Genomic DNA, 22,251 nt, shown 5'->3' with positions numbered 1-22,251 from the left:
TGGCCATCATTACCTACCTCACATCCACATGAGGGCTTCAGACCCAAGAGACTCAAGAAAAAGAAGAGCCAGTGATAAAAACAGAAACCTCTTCTTCTACCCCCAACCTTGCCACATGGGAAGGAAACCTCATAGCCACATTTACTCATCCAGTGTAAAAAAATCCAATGTGTTATGGATCCAGCACTGCTGGAGACAGCTTAACAGCACAGCCATAACTGACAGGAGAAAAATGATATAAATTTTATATAAATTGCACAGCAAACACTGCAATGCTCAGCACAATACCAGGTGAGTCTGCTTCCTCAGGCAGTGGCCTTTTTTCCAGGATAATTACTCAATATCATGTTTCTAGATCCCAACTACAGCACACTGGACTTACCTGGAATTTTCTATCCGGCTACCTAAAAGGCTTTTTTTAGATGATAATTTTCACAAATATTTTTGATGAATAAAAAAGTTTAAATTATATAGCATATACCAAATACTGTGTATTTTCCAAAACAAATTGGACAAAATCATGCAGATGAGAGAACAACTTATCCCTGAATAACTGTACTCTTCCTATGCATATTCAGACACAAAAGAAAAACTTCAGGTATAAAAGTATACTGGATCAGTTAAAATGGAAATCGTGTTGTACTTGCCATATAATTTTGATAAGGTTATTAAAAATAATAACTACTAGAATGGTTCGTTTTGCCAGCTCACAGTGACATTTCAATTCAAGTGCTCTGTATCAAATTTTAACTAGATATAATCAACAGAGTTAACCCAAAAGCTAAGTGCTGAAACTGAATTATTTTAAAGGAAATCCAAAGCATTCCTAGAAAATTACAATGCACAGCAAAACCTTACTAGGATTCCATGTTCAGAGGCAATTTTGTAACACCAATATGTAAATGGCCTTCATAGAACAAGGTGATTAGGCTGGTCTAATTAAAAACAACATAGTGGGGAATAAAATAACAGTAAAAAAAGGAAGACAGTTTTCTATCACTGCTGCTGGAAGTAAATGAATTTCCAAACACAACACTTCAAAGGAAAAACACTCTGCCTTTACTTTCTTCCTATGATGTATGATGGAACCACAGGAGGACATGTGTATGCAGAATTCCCAGATTTCTGTATGGATGCAGACAAGGAGGAAAAAATGGCAGACTCGGGTAGCGCAAGCCAGAGAGAAACGTGGAGAATGAAAAACAGCTTTAAAAAGCAGTGTTGGAAAAAAACAAAACAACCAATAACCAAGAAGTATCAAATCTGAAAGGCTTCTCATAACACACCAAAGAGAAATGTGTGCCAGCACGTGGATCTGTGCACATATCCATGCACCCACCAGCTACAAAAGTACAACCACACAGAGCTCCCTCCCACAGCAATTTTGTTTTTATTCCTTAAGGCCACTGTTTCTTTAATTCAGGGGTTTCTTTAATCTAGAATTGCAATTAAAAATTCAAACAAAATACATTTTTTGTTTTCCTGTGCAGAAAAGAAGAAGATGTTTGGGATCTATTAATCTACACTGTGATTCTTGATCAGGTTGGGATGTCTGCAGGTTTAAAAACTACCTAAGCTTTTAGGCTGAGATGGACTATTTTGGGTCTGTGCCACAGTACAGAAGGCAAAACAGTTGAGCCACACATTTTCCCCAGGAAGATAAACAAAAATTTAATCCCTATTTCAGTGTTTCTGTGAAGACCTGCAGAAAAAAACTGGGTGCTAGTCAGAACCCAGAGCTGGAACAGACTGAAACATGAGCAGTACAAATGGCTACAGCCCCCAAAGAAATCCAGTAAGCTTGGAGACAAAACACATTCCCATTCTACAGAATGTTATCATGGGTCAAAATCCCTGTGAGGATTTTATTGGCTAAGAATAATTTGCATTAATGTGTATTTTTTATCACTGTTTAAGAGCACAATGTTAACTTGATAATAAAAAAATGTGGTTTATACTCTGTGCAAGAAATCCTTATCAAAGAAATAAAATCACTAACTCCTGAAATCTCAAAAACTTCTTTTCAAAAGGGACTTGAAGCTCAGCAATGGAATTTCCTGTATTTGTGGGTTTGTTTACAATGCCCATAAATTCTTACATAATCTCAAGAAATAGAGTGCTTAATCAAAAGTATATGTGAAAACCAAATTGTTTAGAATCTGATCATGGGATCATGGAGTAGTTTGGGCTGGAAGGAACCTTTAGAGGTCATCTGGTTCCAACCCACCTGAAACAAACAGGGATAGCTTCCACTAGGTCAGGCTGCTCTGAGCCCTGAACAATCTGACCTTGTGATCCAGGGATCACCTCTGCAGGCAACCTGTTCCAGTGTTTCACATAAAAAAAAAAGTCTCTCCCTTATAAATAATAATATGCTAGTGAGAATTTGCAAGGTTCTAACTTTCTTTTTGCTAAGATTAGATATAGAATACTGAGGAACTACAGATTTTTTTACTGCAGCCATAAGAGTGCTGCATTTCTGAAAGCAGAAGATACTGAGACAACATGCAGCATTTCAAAAGTATAAAAGAGGATGATGAAGAGACTGGGGAAAACATAGGTTTAGGCAGTAGCAGTAATGATGCACCACTTCTCTGCCACTGCTACTTGGCTTTTGAATTATTCTGCTATGAATGTGGGAGAAATATCAGCACTGTATGAATCTGAGCAGTTTGCAATATTTCAACCAGCAGACAAGAGAACTATCCTACCCTTCTCTCCCCCACCCCCCATTTCCTTCCTATGATTCATCATTGGAAAGACATTCTTCAAAACTGTTTGTCTGTATTAGGAATCCTTCTGCAGAAGTAAAGAGGTGAGAGTCAGCAAAATCTTGACAATCAGCTCACTGGAACAAAGTCACAAGAATTTATTGTGTGAAAGTTTCTTGAAAATAGACTTGATGAAAATGCTGGAAATGCAGTTCCTATTGTACCAGGAGGTCAGATTTAAGTAAGTAGAATTTGAAATCCAATGCAAGGGGAGAAGATTCATCTATTATTCTAATATATGTCTTATGATTACTTACCAAAATGTATTATCTTTTTAATCAAATCATATAGAAGAGGTTGTAAAGAACAGGAACTGGAAGCATTATTAAAAAAAACCTCCAAGTATTATCAGTGCCTTGGAGACAGGCTTAAAAAAGGTAAGAACCATTTACCCACACACAAAGGCTTTTTTTTTAATGTCTAAGAAGTCCTTTTGAGATAGCAAACTAATCAAAATTCTACTCTGGTAGAATAATAAAATCCTACCAAATTTTAACCTGAAAAGCTGCCTTTCTAGAAAGAATATAAAACATGTATCTTGACTCACCTCATGAGAATATAAAAATAAAGGAAATAATTTCTTGGGAATACATCTATTTTTTGTGGCAGCATATGCTCCTAAGTAGCCAATAAATTCTTAGCAAAGAGGGGAATTTTTTCATTTTATTTTGGAACAGCTCAACCAGAAGGTTTTGGTCAAAACCACTTTCACGTTAGAGAGAGAATTCTTATTATCAGCATATTCTTTCTCAAAGATTTTACTTTCTCTTCTTCCTTTTCCCTCACCCAGACTAAGAATCTTTCAATCATCATACCCCCTTCCACCATATTTTTTAGTAGAAAACTCTTTAGAAACACATCAAACCACTTGAGCATGTCTAGAAATTCAAGATACAAGAAGAACAGTGGAATGTCAGTCATTCCAGGCAGATCAAGCAGCAGAGCTAGAACACAAAAAATTAATACCACTGAAAAATAGTTTAGACAAGCTGGACAGAAGGCTTTGCTTTACTGGGAGACCACAAATAACCAGAAAACTATTTTAGTCAACAAACCTGCAAAAAGGTGATTTGTACACAAATCCACACACCCAAGGACAAACTGCAACCATGCCCCATCACATGACATGCTGATATAAATGACTCTGGAGATTGTCTGGCTTGCTCTTGCAACAGTCCTTTACTGAAGGACTAACTAACAGACTTTACTGAAAGTTTTAATACTATTTAAGTGATTCCTTCAAATAGGAATTTTTAATGTCAATTAATGCAATTTACTTCTCAAGCCTGAAAGCAAGTTAGATTATTATCTCTAAAAGGCATACACTTTTATATTAAGCTTGATAGGTATTATAAATAGTGATGAAGGACATAAAGTGAATCTTTCATGACACAGGTATGCAGAAAGCAACATGATGCCATTGAAAGTATCACTGTACTGCTAAATGTTTTGTGTACAAGAGTCAGTGGGACCTTAGGGGGCTGTGGGTTCTGCCTGCCAGTGACCCTATTTACTCTGGAAGGATGGAAGAAAAAAAGAAGCATAAAAGGATTAAATAATACTGTGGCCTTGGCAGGTACAAGTAGTGCTGATATTCCAGCAATATCAACATACAAGAATTCCAGAAGAGTTTGGTACTACATAGGATGAAGAAAAACACTCAGCAATAGAAACTACTGTGGCAGTGGTATATTTTCCATCAGGAGCTCTTACATGACAGTGTTACTTACCATGCTTTGTGGCAAATAAAGAGAGCTATATGAAAGGATTATGTTATGTTCATAATCAGTCATTAATGTGGAGAAAAAAAAATGCTGTTTTATGTTACCATAAAAATGAAAAAATCAAATCTTCTAGCCCTGTGCCACTAATAACAAAGGTATTTGAAACAATTTGCATTTAAAAATACAAAGGTAGACAATCTGAGTTATATAATTCCCCTTGCTCTGTCTTCATTTACAGGTGTGGAAAACAGGGAGCACTGGTTCCAGCCAAAACTGTGATGCAGGTGGGTGGCTTAGGATACAAATGCTCCTCACAATAAGAGGGTTAGAATCATGGTGCTGCTGATTGCCTACCACAGTTTAAAGCGTTAGTTAGCTCAAGGCAATAACCCAGACAAGAATCCTGCTGAACTTATTCCCTTTCACACCTGGCGAGAAATTCACAAACACCTGGCAGAACAGTCATTGCCACCCACCTTCTGTGGTGACTGGGAGAGAAATCTCCATGCAGGCTGCAGACTGGGCTTTCCTGAAGGGGGGCCTGCCGGGCCCTCGGCGGTTTGCTCTCGACACATCTGCACTGGAAAGGCGTTTGCCTGAACTGCAGCTCTGGGATGTTGGGCTTGTACAGTGACCATTCACGTGATCTGGAAAGTGAATGCAACAAATGCTAGGTAAAGTGTCAGCGCCCGAGATTCAGAATGGAGGAGAGATGTGTGTTCTGACACTTGAGAATGGGTTAAATCAAATCTTCTGTGAGTAACTACCGATTTGTTTTACCAACCCATCACATGGATGTGGAAAATAACTCACCACATCTTTGAGGTATACTTTGAAAAAAACCAAGGGCCACAGAACTGGGCACGTGTTCTTAGAGCTGCAGATCCCACAGCATTTTGCTGACCTGTGCACACAGGCATTTACCAAGGTACTGCTGGTAACACTGGCACCCTGCTGTTGTGTCTCTGAGGAGATACCAAGTAAACTTGAATGTTTTCCTTCCTTTTTGCTCTCATAAGAACTGAAACTATAATTTACTAAAGGGTAGAATTCAGAGCTAGACATCTCCCCTGCCTGACTCAAAGCTGCAGGAAACAGGCCACTATTTGAGATAATTACAAAAATAGCCATAATATTGCTAAGTATTTCATTCTTTATATATCACATAGATTTATTTTACTTCTAAGGAAACTGCTGAACAATTGATTTGTCTGCAACAGCTCTATAGAAATGAGGCCATGGTCAATCAGCACAGCGCATGTTGCTGTCTCATGGGGTGGGAAACAAATCAAGCCTGCTTCAAAATCTTACTGCATTCATCTGTTCTTGGTCAACAGGTCTTTAAACCACAACATCCATTGATCAGGGCTTGGATCAGAGTTCAGAACTGGACTGGGCAGTAAAATATTAATGTGGTATTTTTCCTCCTCTCATGCCGGGCAAGACAACACAAGGAGAATTAATGAACACAATTTCCCTTTCAGCATATGAAAGGATACACACCCAGGTATAAGTGGATTACTTTTGGTCAGCAGGTTATTTTAAGTAAACAGCAGGTAATAAGCAAAACAAAAGTTCAGGTTCATGCAAGCAGACTGAGGATTTTATCCAAAACTGTAAAAGCTCAACACTATAGGTAGGGACAATCTTGGGGTTTCTGCCTTAATTTTAAATGTTGGGTTATTTATATCTGAGAATTATCTTAGTCTTCAAGAGTCTGCATTTAAGTATCATATTCAGTCAACTCTTTTTGATTTGTATTGTATTCAAGGAAAAGATGAATGCTCATATACCCAGATAAATTTATTTCTTGGTTACCATGTCATGATAGCACCAGTGTACATTATGAAAAGCTATTTCTATATTCACTCAAAATTCCAGTCCTATACTGAATACAGTGTACAGTGTGGTACATGTAGCCTTTGAATGTGCAAGACACGTCCTTTCCATGTGAAAAAAGATCACTCTTAATGAACAAAAGTGGAAAAAAATGTTCAGAATTATAGATTAGAAAGCAATTTAGTATCTGTACTGCGTAACAAAATAGCTCTGTAGGAGACACAACTTCCATGATTCTTGTCATTTTTCCTTAATACATGGCTATTAACTGAGCTAACAGCAGATATAAAACTGATGTGGATGACTCATTCAATTTTTAGTTAGGAAATTTTCCAAAATTTGCTGGAACTGTTTGTATATTTCAGCAGAAAGTCCTTTGAGACCGGGGGCTTTGTTCAAGGACACAGGCTGACTGTTCAACCTCAGCAACAGACACATCCTCATCCAGCAGCTTCCTTTCTTCAAAATTCAGTTTGTGGGAAGGTGTTTCAGCATGATAGCTAATTATCTCCAGGGGGAATCCTAGGAAGTGGTGAGGAACATAACAGAGTGAAAAAAATCATATTCTATAGAAACATCAACAGCATTTGTGAGTCCTCTCCCCTGAGCATTGCACAGAATGGCCACAACACATCCCAACCCCTGTTCGCTATGCCTTAGCATAAGAGAAGTGCTGCTATGTTTCTCTAAGTATGCTGGCTTGTCTCAGTTACCTTCGAAGACCCACATGAAGTCATCATGAGGATCTGGGCACCTAATTCCCTTTAGCTGTTTTGACAATGCTTTTTTGAATAAGCAAAGCCAGTTCCTGGGAAGAAAAACAAAAATCAGGCCTCATCCTAGAAGCTGCAGGGATATCCCTTCAAGCACTGAAGTTGGTGAAATATTAGTGGATGCTGTAACAATAAGCAGAAGAGGGATTTTAGGGATCAGCTACAAACTTGTCTGTATTTTAACACCGTTCTGTTCCTCTGATTAGATACAACTTTAAAAAATGTATACAAGAAGAAATGCAGGTCTTCAAGCCTTAGTTAAAAACACAGGCATTGTACAATGAGTAAGATAATTATAGGAAACATGACTGCAATTTTTTTCATGGAGGAACTGAAAAGAATCCAGCAGATAAAGACCACTCAAATCTATGAGAAAATTCTATGTGTGTACTTAAAAATTAACTTCTCACATTTCTTAATGCTCTAAGGCCTGTGATACAAAACAATTCTAAAGGAAGTTTATGTACTGCTTAAGAAAGGGTTCCTTACTCCATTGTCTGAAGAAAGATGAAGTGTCCAAGAAAAGTGACAAGAACAAAAAAATGTACTACTTTCTACAGTGTACTTTCTAAGGGAGAATGAGAATGTTCAAGCTCTCAGCCTTTCAGAATGACTGCAGTGATTTACTACCCCTCTGAGGCCTGAGTCACCTGATTCTCCTTTGCCATGACAGATGTCTCCCAGCCACCCCAAAGAGCACGTACAGGAGGCTTGTAAAAACACGGCTTTTTTCCAGCTTTGTTTGATTTGTAAGGAAAAGCAACATTTTCACTTTTGTCCTTGCTGGATTACTGCTTTTGTCACATGGTCACTAGGGCTCTTCTTGGCTCAGAAATATTAATTGATAGGAGCATTAGCTGACACCAGGGACATTAATGTTGGACCTAAGCAGCAGGGCACAGATTGCTCTGTGCTACTGACACAATAGTGCAGCAGCTCCTCACTCTCTCTTCTGCTGGAGGAGGCAAAGAGTTGTTGCTGAAGAAAACACTTCACAAAAGATCTTTTTTCTACCACTGCATTTGCTACCACCTCCCACCCCTTGGATGGTACTACACCTCCTACATCCATGGGTGCTGCTACCCATGAGGTGAAGGGAATTAGAATTATCCTCTCCAGTGCTCCTGGATCCCTTCAGCCAGTCTCACACTACTGCAATATGTTTGGGCACCAGGGTTTAGTGGAGCTTATCCTGGAAGCAGTCTCCAAACTGTGTAAGAGCCATCCCACTATGCCAGGAGAATAGCCTGTCTACTCCCTGTGGATAGTGAACTAAATGGCCAGGGCTCAGTTTATAGCTATTCTGAGCATTAATTTAAAAATTTAGGGCTCATGCAAGCCTTTGGAAGTAATCATAGGGAATTAGCCCTTTAGTCCATTTATACTAATTTAACTGTAATGGTTTAATAAAGCAGTAAATCATGGTATGCATATATGATGTATCAAAATATATAACAGTTCATGACATAAAATTCTGTAACATTCTCCATGTGCTGCTTCTACAGTGAAGTTCATGGTTGCATGCCTTTGCTGGGCCCATGGAATTAAAATTGCTTACCCATATGAATTAAAAATGCTTTATCTGTCCCTGCTACCAAACACTAGCACCATTCAGTGCCCTGTGCACCCCACAAACTGCTTTAAAAAAGAAAGAGAACTGAGCTGGATGTAAGGCAAGAGTGCCACACAAAATACCGGTGGGATGATGAGATCAAGAGGAACTGGAGAAGCAACATCAGTTTCTGTGAACCTCATGAAACTGCTGAGAGATGCGATTTGCAACATGACAGCAGCAAACCTGCAGGGCAGCCTCAAATTCAGCCAGATTTTTTTGAGGCATGTTGCACAGGGAGAATATTTGATTTACACATGCAGATTTTAGTTTATACACAGTAACATGTATATCCTACACAACCTGCCCGATTACAAACAGAACTTTTGAACAACTTGGTGACCTCTGCAAAAAAGCAGAAGAGATCAACAATTTACCAGTAAAAAGATGAACACTTGTTAAAGCCAAATGTAATAAAAATGTCAGTAAGAAAGAAGCACTCACTTGCAGTTAGTGCTTAGCAATTTTTTACACTCGACACAAAAAATCAGGGAAGAATATGAGCAACCAATTATTTCAGTTCTAACAAAGGGATAAATCCAAACAGAAAAACTAGTTGAAAACCTTTTTACTAATGATTTGAGAGATGCTGAGACAAAAAAAAAAAAAAGAATATCCATAATTACAAGCATTATAATATCATTTTAAGTTGTAAGGAAGTAATCAATAAAAGAGAAGATGAGAACCAGAAGAGAACCAGAGAAATGCTTTAATATGGAGCAGAAAGAAACTGAAAAATAAGTCTCAGAGAATCTTCTCAACAGCTGTTGGAGAATACAATCTTTACTGTTAAAGTGAAGAAAACTCCATCTGTTTCCACTGGAGGATTTTTTGTGTATTACCAATAAATTAGATTTTGAGTAATGACTATTATGGTGACTGGCCTTTATTTTTACACATCAAAGAGATACACATTTGAATTAAGAAAAAAATGCAATCTTAAAACTGTACAAATGGCCCCAAGAGCTGTCTCAGGTTGGTCTGTAAATAATCAATATGATTTTGTGAATATTCATTAGTGAGAACACAGACTGATACCATAACATATAAGAATTTTGAGGAATTTATTAAAAAGAAATTTCCTTAAAAAGTCAGAAACACAAATTTCCCTTGGTGCAGTTCTGTCAGCCAGGCAGGAGAGAAGGTGAAAGCCCTGGCAGAAGAGGTTAATGCAGAGACACTGCCAACAAAAATGTACATTTTTAACATCATGTCTTCATCAGTTTGAAGAGGAAGGAAGAGTTGCCCTAATGACATATTGGTAGAATATCTAGGTCCACTCTAACACTATAATATGTTGTCATTGTAACATTCTGCCTACTGTCTGTATAATGTAATGGCATTCTGCCTATGGTAACAAAATCCTATCACATACTTGGTTCTAAATCCACTATGCTTTTTGAAATCAGGATGAACAGATATATTTGTCAGAGAACCGAATTACTGTGAAGTGGCTGAAAACATTAGGTACATTGTCAGATCACTGAGAGATTATCTTTTAAAACTACTATTTTTTGCCTGAAATTATAAAAAAATGAAATGAAAATAAAAAAAATAAACAATCTCCAAATGAAAAAATATTGAGAATACATTATTGTATGTCATAACATCACCTCTACATTATCTTATCTGAAAAATCAAAACTTTGCAGTGCAAACCTAAAAAAAAAAAAAAAAAGAAATCTACCTTTGCTCCCACAGAATAGTGGGAAAATTTTGGACTACTTGGATCTAAGTCTGCTCCTCAGATTCATCTGCTGTATTTCTGGTGATCACACTGAACTGTCTCAAAAAGTACACAGCACTCAGTGTTCCCCCACAGAATAATCCAACATAAATGGTTGCTATGCTTTGTGCAATAAACAGGAAAATATAAGACAAAAAACTTGACTGAATTCTGAAACATAAGCATGAAACATGATAAATCCTGGGCTGCACAGAAGACAACACTGGGACATGCAAGCAGACAAGACCACCTGGAGATCAACAACTTGTCCTGAGCACCCCTTAGTGAGGCATTGCACCTGCATTTTCACCATGGAAAAAACTGGCATTCATTCTCTGGTTTTAAAAACGAAAAATGTTACAACCTGAGAGGTGAACAGAGACCCCAGAATGGAAGAATACCCTGCATGTGTTTGCAGTGCTTGAAAGGAGTGGAAAATGACTTACCTTTGAAGTCCTCAGTAGGGAATTCTTCTTTATGTAAAACCAAAGAACTTGGGAACAGTGAGTACCTGTTACTCTGCAGCCTAACCAGTTGCATATAATTTTGTTGTTACCAACTCCTGAGTGTATGATGATCTTTACTGCTTGTTTTGTTTTTCCAGCTACCAAACTTCACTGCCTTTCCTTTGTGATGAAATTTAACTGTATTACTTATCATCATTTTAGTCAGGGTATTTTTGTATAGTTTAAGGCACTTACCTTTCCTTTTAACTACTTGCTTGTAAAATTCCCAAGTAGATCAGCTTGTTGTATTTTTTTTTTCTCATCTGGAAACATTAGAAGTTAGAACACAGCCCCTTTCTGCTGTGAAATATAATCACAGAGTACATGTGTATTCTGCTATAGTAACTGAATTATCTTGTTGCTTTTTTAAAATTCTGGTCATTTGGACTGGTAAAGTGCTAATATATCCATGAGATATATAGGTTCTCTTTTAAAAATGTCTGACTATAAACATTCTCCTACTTAAGGAAGGAAGAAACTGGTGCTGTCATACACCTGACCTTCAGAAGATTAAGAGACTTTTGTCTAGTAGGGTCCTCAATATCAAATATCAAAATCCAAGCCTCAAGATGTGAAATAGCTGAAAGACTAAAGTTTTAAAACTATTTCTGCAAAAGTGAAAGACTTTAGTCCACTTCATGATGTTTTGCACCTTCAGAGTGATCAAAGTTGAAGCAGAAAATGCAAAGCTCATCCTCCACAGACTCAGCAAGAGCATAACCAGCTGTCTGAGGGCTGAAATCCTTCCCCTGTATCTGGCATTTGCCACACTGCAGATCAAGTGCTGTGAGACTTGACTGGACACTGTCCTGACCTACCTGGTGTAGCCTGACCTGCTTTGAGCAGGATGAGGGTCTAGACAACCTAGACCTGGGGGGCCTAAAGGTCCCCCCCAAACTTGGTTATGCTGTGATTCTACCTAGAAGCAGAGTTGAGATGATTCCTCAGTTCAGATGGTACTTTCAGACTGAGAAGGAGACAGAAAGTTGCTCTACCCTTCTGGAAGGAGACATACACTGGACAGTCCCTAAAATCCTTATCATGCAAAAATATAACTAATTTCCAATGTATATTGCCAAGCATTTAAAGAAAATCCTTTATACAGCTGGATGTCTGGGTTGCCTTTTCTACAAAGTCGTACCAAGGAGGAAAGCAACTCATATAGTTTCAAAATTTCTGAAATGTTCTTTAGCCTTGTAAACAGAACTATGGGTCCAGATAAATCAATACAGAATGCTCCATCTAAAATCTACCAGCGTCCAATGCACTAGTAAGCAAAAACAGGTTAAAAGCTTCAAAATGGTGTGAGTGTCTAATGTCTGCTGTAAATACTTTGAAAAATTAAACCAAGAATTGCTATAACCCTGCTGCTCATTCTTAAAATGGAAATGAGGTTTCATTTATTCAGGTACTGTTTTATAGGCTTGGGAGCATCCAAGAACTGATGCTTCCCTGTCAATGAAATACAAAGGCATAAAATGGTGGATGTTTTCATATTATAACTCTATTACCATATACATGAATCAGACAGATTCCACAAATCTCATCCAAAATGGACAAAATGAATTACAAACCCATAACCCCAGGTCCTTAATCTGATCCTTGCAATTATCTTTTATGAACCCAACTTTCAGAATTAAAGTTTTTGGGCTTCTGCATTGGAATACGTTTTTCAAACCCCTGGAAAAAAAATGAGCTTATTTGGTAATTCTTCTAGATTTTCACTGCAGTATAAAATGGAAGACATTAACTTGACTTGGCAAAGAACTCATTCACTGCTTTTAAGTATTTGCAGAAAGCATAGGAAAATATATTACAATTTTGAAGATCACAGCTTAGCAAAAAGAAAAAAAAAGTCTACTTATATTTGCATTTCCTTTTATTCTTTCACTAATAAAGTCTAGGTGATGGCATAATTCCTTACAGTCAAACCATCTGTTCACAGTAATTCTAGATAAATCAGCAGTTACTGACTCTCCCCCATCTTTAGCTATGGCTTCTGTCTGGCTGTCTGTGATCAACTGGAACCTTTAAAAGCTTGTAGTGAAATAAGCAGAAATATTTTCTAAAAGAAAAATACAAGGTGATGTTTGAAGTGGCTGGTGAAGCAACATTAGAAAGCTCTTGTACCGAAGCAGTTCTATGTGTCTGGATATATCTCAGACTCTCCACTTGATTCAGTAAAATTAAGATTATCCCCATAATTCATCTCTGTGAAACACTGCAAGGAAATGAAGATGATCTGTTCAGAAGACCTTGGGAAACATTATTTGGTTTAAAAATAAAGATACTATCATTCAGAGCTGCCTCTGAAGGGTAATAGAGAAGCTGTACAGCCTATGCAGCAGCATTGCCACGTCTTCCTTCTGGTCAACTCAAATAAACATTGGGTTGCTGTGACCTGCAGTAGCTAAAACTATCAACGAGTTTCAGTGTATCCCTTCATGTGCCACATCACTCATTTCCACGTGGAGATACAACATCCACAGGTGACAAGTGCTTCAGCAAGGAGAGATAATAATCACCACATCAAAATAAAAAGAAGCTGAGATCAACTTCCTCACTCATATAAAGGTCAAAGTGGAGTCCCAAAGTACCTTTAGGTCATGAAAATCCTGCTGAAGTTTAACAAGAACACCCTGAGTCATCAGATCACACATTATTCCCCTAAATGATAGCAAACTACTCCCCAGACAATTTCCAGTACAGGCAACACCTCCACCTGAAATAGATTTAACTTCTACTTAACCTCTACTATTTACAATTCAAAGCAAAGTGAAAGCAAGGACATTCCACGAGGCAGATCATAAGAAGGGAGCAGAACTGTAAGCTGCCAAATGCTAATGTATGTCCCAATTAGCTGCAGCCGCTGCTGAGAGTGGGAGATGTATCAGCACTCTCTAAAAAGCTACGAGCCAGAGCCAATGGGATGCATGGACAATATTTTACCATCTCAAAGCGGTGACCTGAATATCTTTACAAGAAGTGTGGGCCAAAAACTATTGTTAGCCCCTGAATATTCAGACTATGGGGAGAATCTCAGGCAACAGCCAAAAAGTGGATAAATAATCTCCAAGAGCTCTGGCAGTGTGGCCAGGATGTTTTGGAGTAGAAGTAACTGAAACACGGCCATCACCTTTTCTAGGAACTCTCATTTAAGTGTAGCTCCTTATACTGAGAAAGAGAGGCTCTTCCCAGCCTGTTGTAAACTAAGTAATCTATAATTCAGTAGTTTTAATGGCTAGAATAATTAACAGGAATATTTTTTCCTTCTAAGACAGTCATGAATGAGAGCCAAAAGTTTGGGGGGGTTTTCAGTCCTTTTTCTTTTCCTTTTCTAAAGCTCTCTCTGCTGTCGATTATCCATGAGTATCTGCCAGCTTATACACTCAATGCTTCTTGCACGTGCTTCATCCTTAGCTTCTGGGTAATCTGAGCACAGGATACCTGATTGCTGCAGCACTAACAACAAAAAACAGGATGCTTTAGTGACAATTTGATCACTCCTTTCAGTCCTTATGAACCTTTTGGAACCAGTGGCATTCCACTATTTTCTGCACGACATTGAACTTCTTAGGCTTATTTTAGTTTATACTTAGCTTGTTCTATATAATTAAAAATAATGAATACAAGCAAATAAAGGAATGGTAGAAACATGATTACTCTGAAATCAAAACTACAGGCAGGATTATTCATTATGCATTCCACTAATCTTCTAAGTTCCTTACATATGTCATACGTTTAAAATGGATCATCATTCTTCCAACTCTTTCAGGTTGAATTTGTTTAATTTTTGGAGCTTTTTACCCTGCTCCCCTGTCCTTGGGGTTTTCTGGGAAATTTCTGGTGTTTGCTTGGGGCAGTTAAAATATAAATCTGCCTGCAATTTGTCAATATATTCCAGGAAAAACTTACAATGTCCCGCTCCCAGCATGATTACAGGAAGGCTGATGATAAGGTAGCTTTTTCTCTGATTTATAACATTTTATATTACACAATAAAGCTCTCACCAATTCTAATCACATTGGTATACGTCTTACTTTTTCAAGATCCTCTAAATACAGTCTTTTTTCCATTAAGTTTATATTTTGCTTGTCTTATGCTTCAGGATTTACAGTTATTTAATGCTATGTGTCCTTCAAGACAATGTATTTTTAATAATACTAACAAAAATAAGTTGATCTGTAGAATATGGCTTAGTCTTAAGTCCTATCCTATGGCTATTTTGATACTCTAAGTATTCACCTTCCCTCTTAATAGCTGCCCATTATTTTAGTGATAAATATTAATTTTACATGTTTATAGGTGCCTATATCTTTCATCTTTTTGGAGTATTAGGAACATTACGATTTTCCACTCCAAATTTTGTTTGGGTGTACTCCTCCATTCCTACTTTCTCAAACTTATTTCAACTGAATCACTTTGTACTCTGAAGCCTGCACAATTTGGATTAAATTTTACAGCAATTTTTCAACATTTGCTTACTTAATCTTTACCAGGATAAATTGACAGTTTTCCAAGTTTCTCAGTCATTTATAAGGTGAAAGACATATTTATACCCCTGACTTTTGCCTTGTGGAGCAAGTGCTACCTTGGTTAACAAGTGCACATGATTTCCAGTGACAGAAATTAAATTCAGCTGTCTTATCCAAGGACATGATCCAACTTTAGTTTTTGTCTCTAAAAGGACACTAAGTAATGAGGCTTTTTCAGCCATCTTACAAGGGAAACTTCCCAAGAGAGCAAAACTAGAAAGAATTCCTTGAGACTGAGAATATTTAAAGAACATTTATAAGAATTTTTTGTGTGAACCCCATATTCTAATCCAAATAGCAGGAGCAATACCCTTTATGTGGATATGGTGTTTGTTGCACGATCTGCTCCCAGCAGTTTTAGGTTATTCAAGATATAGAAATTTTCATTTTAGCTTTTTGGAGGTGAAATCTGTGCTCTCATTATGCTCCTCCACTGAAATATTAAAGCAGAATTGAGAAAAAAGATTACAGCAAACTATGTATTTAACAGCTAGCTGAGGTAAGTCTCAAGGAGAGGACTGAGACAAATGACTGATTTCCAATCTGACTTCTCAGACATTCAAGGACACCATCAAATACAGATGTTCCATAGTCTTACCACTATTTTGGCACAACTCGTACACCAAATAAAGAAAATAGACCAGCGCATGCATTGGGTTTTACAGGCAGAGTTCACCAACAACCAGCTGGGAAAAACTTCTGGAGTTTTTTCAGAATAAAGTATTACACACACACAGTGTGTAACGACTGGCAATATAGGTCTACATGAAATAAATGAATATTGAACAAGCAAAATGCTGAGAGCTGCCAACAGAACTGTATGGGTTAATAGGTGGTTTTTAGAAAGCCTTTTCAGACAAAGCCTCTGAGGTTATTGTGTTATCTCATGAATCAGTTGGTAAAATGTTTTGCCAATGAATGTAAGGAAGTTTAAAGCTGTTGGCTTTCGCCTACCGTACCAAGATCAGTCTTAAGATCTGTTGGCAGACTTAACTTTCTTGATCCTTTAACTGAAACAACAGAAAAAGGAGAAAGGCAGTTGTTAATAAGTAAGAAAGAAAAAGGAGCGAGGGAAAACAACATGCCATCTTCTGGTTAAAACCATGTTGCAAATGTGTAGCACTTTTCTTTTAATCAGCATATAAAGGCAGAATAATGGTTTAAATATTTTCTTTTACACCATTCAGCAAAATAAATGCAATTGAACAAAGAAGCACTGGAAAAAAAATTATCCCAGTTGTCAAGGAGTGAATGATGTTTTACACAGCTTTGGCTGCGTGCTGTAATATCTTATCTTGTGGTGACAGGAATGATAAAAAAAGAAACCACAAATGAGATTAAGGCAAATATTGCAAATGCTGGCTATGCAGCATATCACAAATATTTAAACACCTGCAAACCAATTTAATAAGAGGGTGCAATGAAATTATGAGCTCTGATGACATCATACCTCAAGATAGCATTTGAAAAAGAGAGGGCATATTGTAGAAGTTATGGGCACAGAACATACTGTTGTAATATTATGGAAAGGAAGACAGATTGCACAGAAACGAAATACAGCAGCTTCAGGACATAATGTGGTGTTATCTAGCCATCAAAATTTGCACTCAATTTAGTGAAGGTTTAATTATTTGTTGTGTTCCAATTATGCAAGAAACCGGTAATTTGCTTCTGTTCAAAAATGTTTTCATTTCCTCACACACGAGCACATTTTCAAACAATGAACACCAAAGAACTGAAATAAAGCATGTCTTGTAGCAGTCAAAATGGCATTAAATTTATCAGAAGAATGCCTCAAGAAATCTTTTATTAATTATTCAGATGACTTGATTTCCAATTTGGTTACTTCATTTTGTATTCATTATTTTTTTCACATGGTTTTCTGGCTTTTACCCCTTACCCATGCTGTCTGTTACTAGAAGGGAACAATCAAATATTTGTCAAATAATTATTATATTACTATTATTATACTTCTAAAGAAAGTCCCATGTGATAAGTACCACAGTGACAGGAACATATGAATATAAGGAAAAAATTCTTTGTAATTTGTATTTAGTAAGCTTTTAGGTCAGAAGGATGCCCAGAACAGACACTCACTCTTTTAAGTCACAAAATCCCTACAATAAAAAATTTCTGTTGTATCCTTTTGCAAAGCCTGCAATGTGGCAGAATTAAATATCAGCCAGCACCTATGTTAGATGTTTTGCTTTTTCTCTTCAGGGATGAGTAGGGGAACCCATGAATCTCTTGAGCAATATTTTGCTATCAGTAGAACCAGCACAGCCCTCCCAGTAACCCATCTGCAGCCATAACTTTAAATCAGAACATGGTGAAGAGGTCTCTCCAGATCAGCCTGACATGAAAAAAAACACACCCCTAACACTACTACATAAAAATTCTCTAATTTGGATACCAAGTGTTAGGCACCAATGTCCATTTTAGGCACTCACACAAAGGGCAGTTTGATTTTCAGAACAGCCTTTAAAAACCCATTCCATTTATCTGAGCAGCTGTCAAATTCTCTTTCAGACTGTGAATGGGTGGCTACTGCTGCAGAAAATCAGTGCTCTGCTATAAAGAAGCATCACTTGTGATATAATCTCCTTTTAGAGGAAGGGCAACATCTGGCCTTACCAGCCCTCTGAAAAAGGATAAGCAATTCATAAGAAAAACTGTAGGACACTTCACTAACAGATTAGAACTTAGAGTAGCTAAATTAGTGCTGTCATCATGCAGCTTTGAGCTTTGAAAATTGGTAGCCTAACCTCTTCTATTTCTAGGTTACAGGTGTTTGTGTACAGCAGGAATTATGTGTCTCGTGTTGCACGCCACAGCTGTGCCCCAAATGGTGACACATGCCTGAAACCAATAGCTCCCAGCTGTTTCTGTGCAAAGTTTGGACTTTCTGATTCCTCTGAAGGGGTCTACACAGGCTTGGTTTGGGAGCTGCCATGTGACAATTGCACACCCTTCACATGGCAGTCACACAGCTGGACATTGATGCACTAGGACACAGCACAGATCACTGACAATAAACCCCATATCTGAGGGTAAAAACAACAGGAAAAAGCTGGCTGTTTTCATGCTTTACTGTGATTAAAGCTGTCTATATTAATTTTTTAAACTAACTTTTAACTATTAATAACATCCACATTCTGATCAGTTTATGTATCCTGTTTTTACTACCTAAATCATGCATGTTTTACTGTCTCTACATTTGTCATGAAGAAGGATCATGCACACAAGCCTATCTTGCTGACAGAGAACTTTTGAAATCCAGTTTTATTTGAGAATGGAGTATAAAGTTTGAGAGGCCAGCAGAGTTGTCTGCTGTCATAATTTGCTTATATTTGTGCTGGAGGCAGCCAGCAGAAATTGTGATGCTATAGCATAAAGGCAAGACAGCCCCTACCCAAAAGATCTTCAAGTGTTAAGAGTCAAATTATTCAACTGTGGGAAGAGGAAGAGTTCCTAGGTACAGTCTAGCAGCCAGCTAAACTGAGCACGCAGGTCTCCTGACCTGACAACATCCTGCTCCGTAGCCATATGGTTCCTCTCAGTCTTTCAAGGAAAACACCAAGGCACAACCAACAAACAAATGTGCTCTCCCAGCTCTGGCACTCAATGCTGAGTTTCCCTCAGCTGTTACAGCAGCACTGTGGTCACAGATTTTCATATTATTCAAAATGAAGGTGACTTCATACAGGATTTTTTTCTACTAAGGAGCTTCTGCCTGGCTAACACTCAGAAACATCAGTCCCAGTTACTGCTAAAGCCCCCTTGAACCCTGAGCCACACCAGGGGCTGCACAAGGGCCCAAACCCAGGTCCCCAGATCACACTGCTCCGTGTTCCTTGCTAAGCCCTACACACAAGTCCCTTCTCAAGAACTTAAGCATGAATTCACCTGTTCAGAAACTCCCTTGCTTATGGGATGTAGTGATAAAATGCACCTTGATTCCACACTGCTGAAGCTAATCACCAATTATTGTCCGCTAACTAGTTAACATTCTTTTTAATTTACCATGGATAGGCAGAAATGGTTTTGCGTGTTATCAGTAACTAAGTTTCAAAATAAACTACATTCCATGTTTTACAGACACATAAAATGTTGTGAAGCATTTACTTTCTAGCTTGTTTTCCAGGAGAATACAATTTTCAAATGGAGTCAAATCTCTTCAGCTACTCTGAAGTCACTCACAAGTTAAGAAAGATTGTTAAGAAACTTAATAATATTCTTCTTGAAAGAAAGCTATTTTAAAAAACACTTCACATAGGAAAGTGGGAGTTAGGCACAGCAAAGGCCTGATCCCAGCAGATTTAGCCAGTGAAATGAATAAGGATAACAGCACTTGTAAATCATAGTATGTATAAAAATTTATGGTCTTGCCATTAGGGACCTATCTCAAAGCTCATGGGAATTAGTCATGGGAATCTTTGCACAGCCTTCTCTAAGCTTCAAAATCTTAAAAGCATTTTGGATGCAAGCCCCCAGTACGAAGATGCTTCTTAAGAAAAAACACAAATCCTTTTTCATTTTAGAAAAAACACTTGATAACATTCTCCTATACACAGACTGAAGAAATTCTTGCCTTCTGGTCTTTGAAAGAAGTCTAAAGTGTCCAATCACATCTCACACAACAAATGACCTATCCAAAGTTGCATTTTCCTGTACTCACAGTGTATTCCCATTAATACACTTCAATATCAAGCTCCATATCAATGTTTAAAACAGTAATGGACATACATAATTATATATTACACATTATATTCCTAAGAGACCCCAAATAAGTTCACCTAATGAGATGATAAAAATAAAGACAAAATTTACTGGAATGGGTACTGTTCTGTAATACATTACACAGTAATTAACTCAAGCATTTGATACAGCACCACTTACATGATGAGTGCTTTAGAGCCACTGAACTCTTGTGTGCCACTGCAGAATGAAAGTAGTACAGAGCCCTTTTGACCCCCAAATCCCAAAAAATAAATGAAAATGCAGTTTGAAACAACAAGGCATTCAGGAGTGAGAATAGGATGTTCTGAGGCTTTTGATTTTAAGCCACCAAATACCATGATATGGCATGCCTTGCTGCATTTCTACATTCATAAAACATGCTTTAGACAGGTAAGAGTTTGGGGGGTTTTAAAGTTCTTTTGTTCCACAATTTTTACCAGTGTTATTCCATGCATATTACTATATCCAGAATACATTTACAGTGGAAATTCCCACCTCTCAGCTATTAAAAAATAAGCAGAATCATTCAAATGGCTTTACTAACTTCTTCTTTTCGTTTATAGTATTGTAAATGCATCACGATAGTATTTAAATACTAGTTTAATTAAACAAGATACCAGTGGTTAAGGAAGATTATTCCTCTCTTCTGCCTACCACTCTTAAAAAGCAAGGTTGCTATTTCTTCATTTGCTGCTAACCTCTGTGTGGCACTGTGCATTTGCATTTCAGAAATCTTTTAATCAAATGGTTTAATTTTATGTTCTATTCTGAATGATGTTCAGAACGGGAATCTGATTTTTCAATTATATAATCTGCAAAGTCATGTTTTAGTAAGTAGCACAGGAAGAACATCTGAGAAGACAGTCTTGTGAACCAAGTTAAATATTATTTAATGAAGAAGTAGGATTTGTACTGAATTATGTACTAGCCCTGCATGTGAAATAAGGAGTACTCTTCAGCCCCAAGTCTCTTGCTCAGTGCTCCATCACTCGTATCAATGATAGAACACACAAATGCCTAATTCTGCTTCTGAGCAGGGAGAAGAAAAACAACGCAGCCAAATTACTGAGTTGACCTAGGCTGTCTCTGCAGAAATCCAGGCATAGGTTAAAACACTGCCAGCACTAGAATGTTAAAGGCATAATCAATTTTTCATGGAAACAGAGACAGTTCAGGCAGTCTAAGCAATGTTCAACATCAGACCGAGATGAGGAGGCAGGAGATTTTTCAAGTTCTCCAAGAAGCCTTTACCAATGCTGTTCTTATGGCCTGACTGGAATGGAAATCTGACTAAGCTGCTAATGGCTCTCTCAGATGTAGAACTACTCATGTCTACACTGGCAATTAGTGTGCCCTGGGGATTCTTCCTAGGCACTGTCTTGGGAGTCTCAAAATACACACGTGAGCACAGCAATGCTGTTCCTCCAATCATTGCCCTTCTGATGGAGATAAGGATGAAGATGCTCCCCACTGTGCCATCCATCACGTGTGCAGTGTTTGCCATCTAGACTCGTGCCCTCCAGCAGTTTGCACTTTGTGTATGTATTCTCAGGGCCAGCACCCAGCACTCGGCATGAGCTTCCCTGCTGGGTGAAGAACTGATGTTGATGTGCCCTGGCAAACAGAATGAACTGCTACAAATCAAACTCAGTTCTGTCTGTCTTTGCAGCCTCATGTAGTCATACCCAGCAGGCCCTCCTCCACTGGGCAGCAGCTTGAACCACTTCACAGAGCAGTTCAAGTGTACTTTCTGGTTTTGCTAAATTTCTGAAGGAGCAAGTCTGGCTCTGTTTTCAGCACAGGAAAACCCTCAGTGGTTTTACAAACCCAAAGATCCTGGGGCTCTTATGGAACACAGCACACTCCCATTGCAGAGCTCGTGTGCCATGGACTTCAAACAGATAAAGGCAAGGCTGGAAGTGGAAGGATCCTGCCTGACAGATCCATAAGTATGTAGCTGTGCTCTATGAGCAAGAAACATTAGTCAGTGAGAAGGCTGGTGTGGGTGTGAGGCTGTGCTGGTTAA

At 38.0% G+C, this 22,251-nt stretch overlaps 1 protein-coding gene across 9 annotated transcripts in view; it reads right to left on the bottom strand.

Moving 5' to 3' along the window:
* STXBP5L (syntaxin binding protein 5 like) overlaps positions 1-22,251 on the bottom strand; it is a 189,269-nt gene that overhangs the window by 17,797 nt on the left and 149,221 nt on the right. For 4 of the 9 annotated variants that reach the window (XM_039717752.1, XM_039717753.1, XM_039717756.1 and 1 more), the window contains one exon: positions 4,972-5,142. The exons of 2 other annotated variants lie outside the window; for them this stretch is intronic. In XM_039717752.1, the coding sequence (XP_039573686.1) occupies positions 4,972-5,142 (171 nt within the window). Of the gene's footprint in view, positions 1-4,971; positions 5,143-16,444; positions 16,496-22,251 lie in introns of all 9 variants that reach the window. 3 more of the 9 variants (XM_039717751.1, XM_039717754.1, XM_039717755.1) reach the window with 1 other exon arrangement.

Source organism: Passer montanus, unplaced genomic scaffold (assembly GCF_014805655.1).
Source record: "Passer montanus isolate IOZ18808 unplaced genomic scaffold, ASM1480565v1 scaffold39, whole genome shotgun sequence".
NCBI lineage: Eukaryota > Metazoa > Chordata > Aves > Passeriformes > Passeridae > Passer > Passer montanus.
This window is presented reverse-complemented; position numbering and strand designations above follow the sequence as displayed.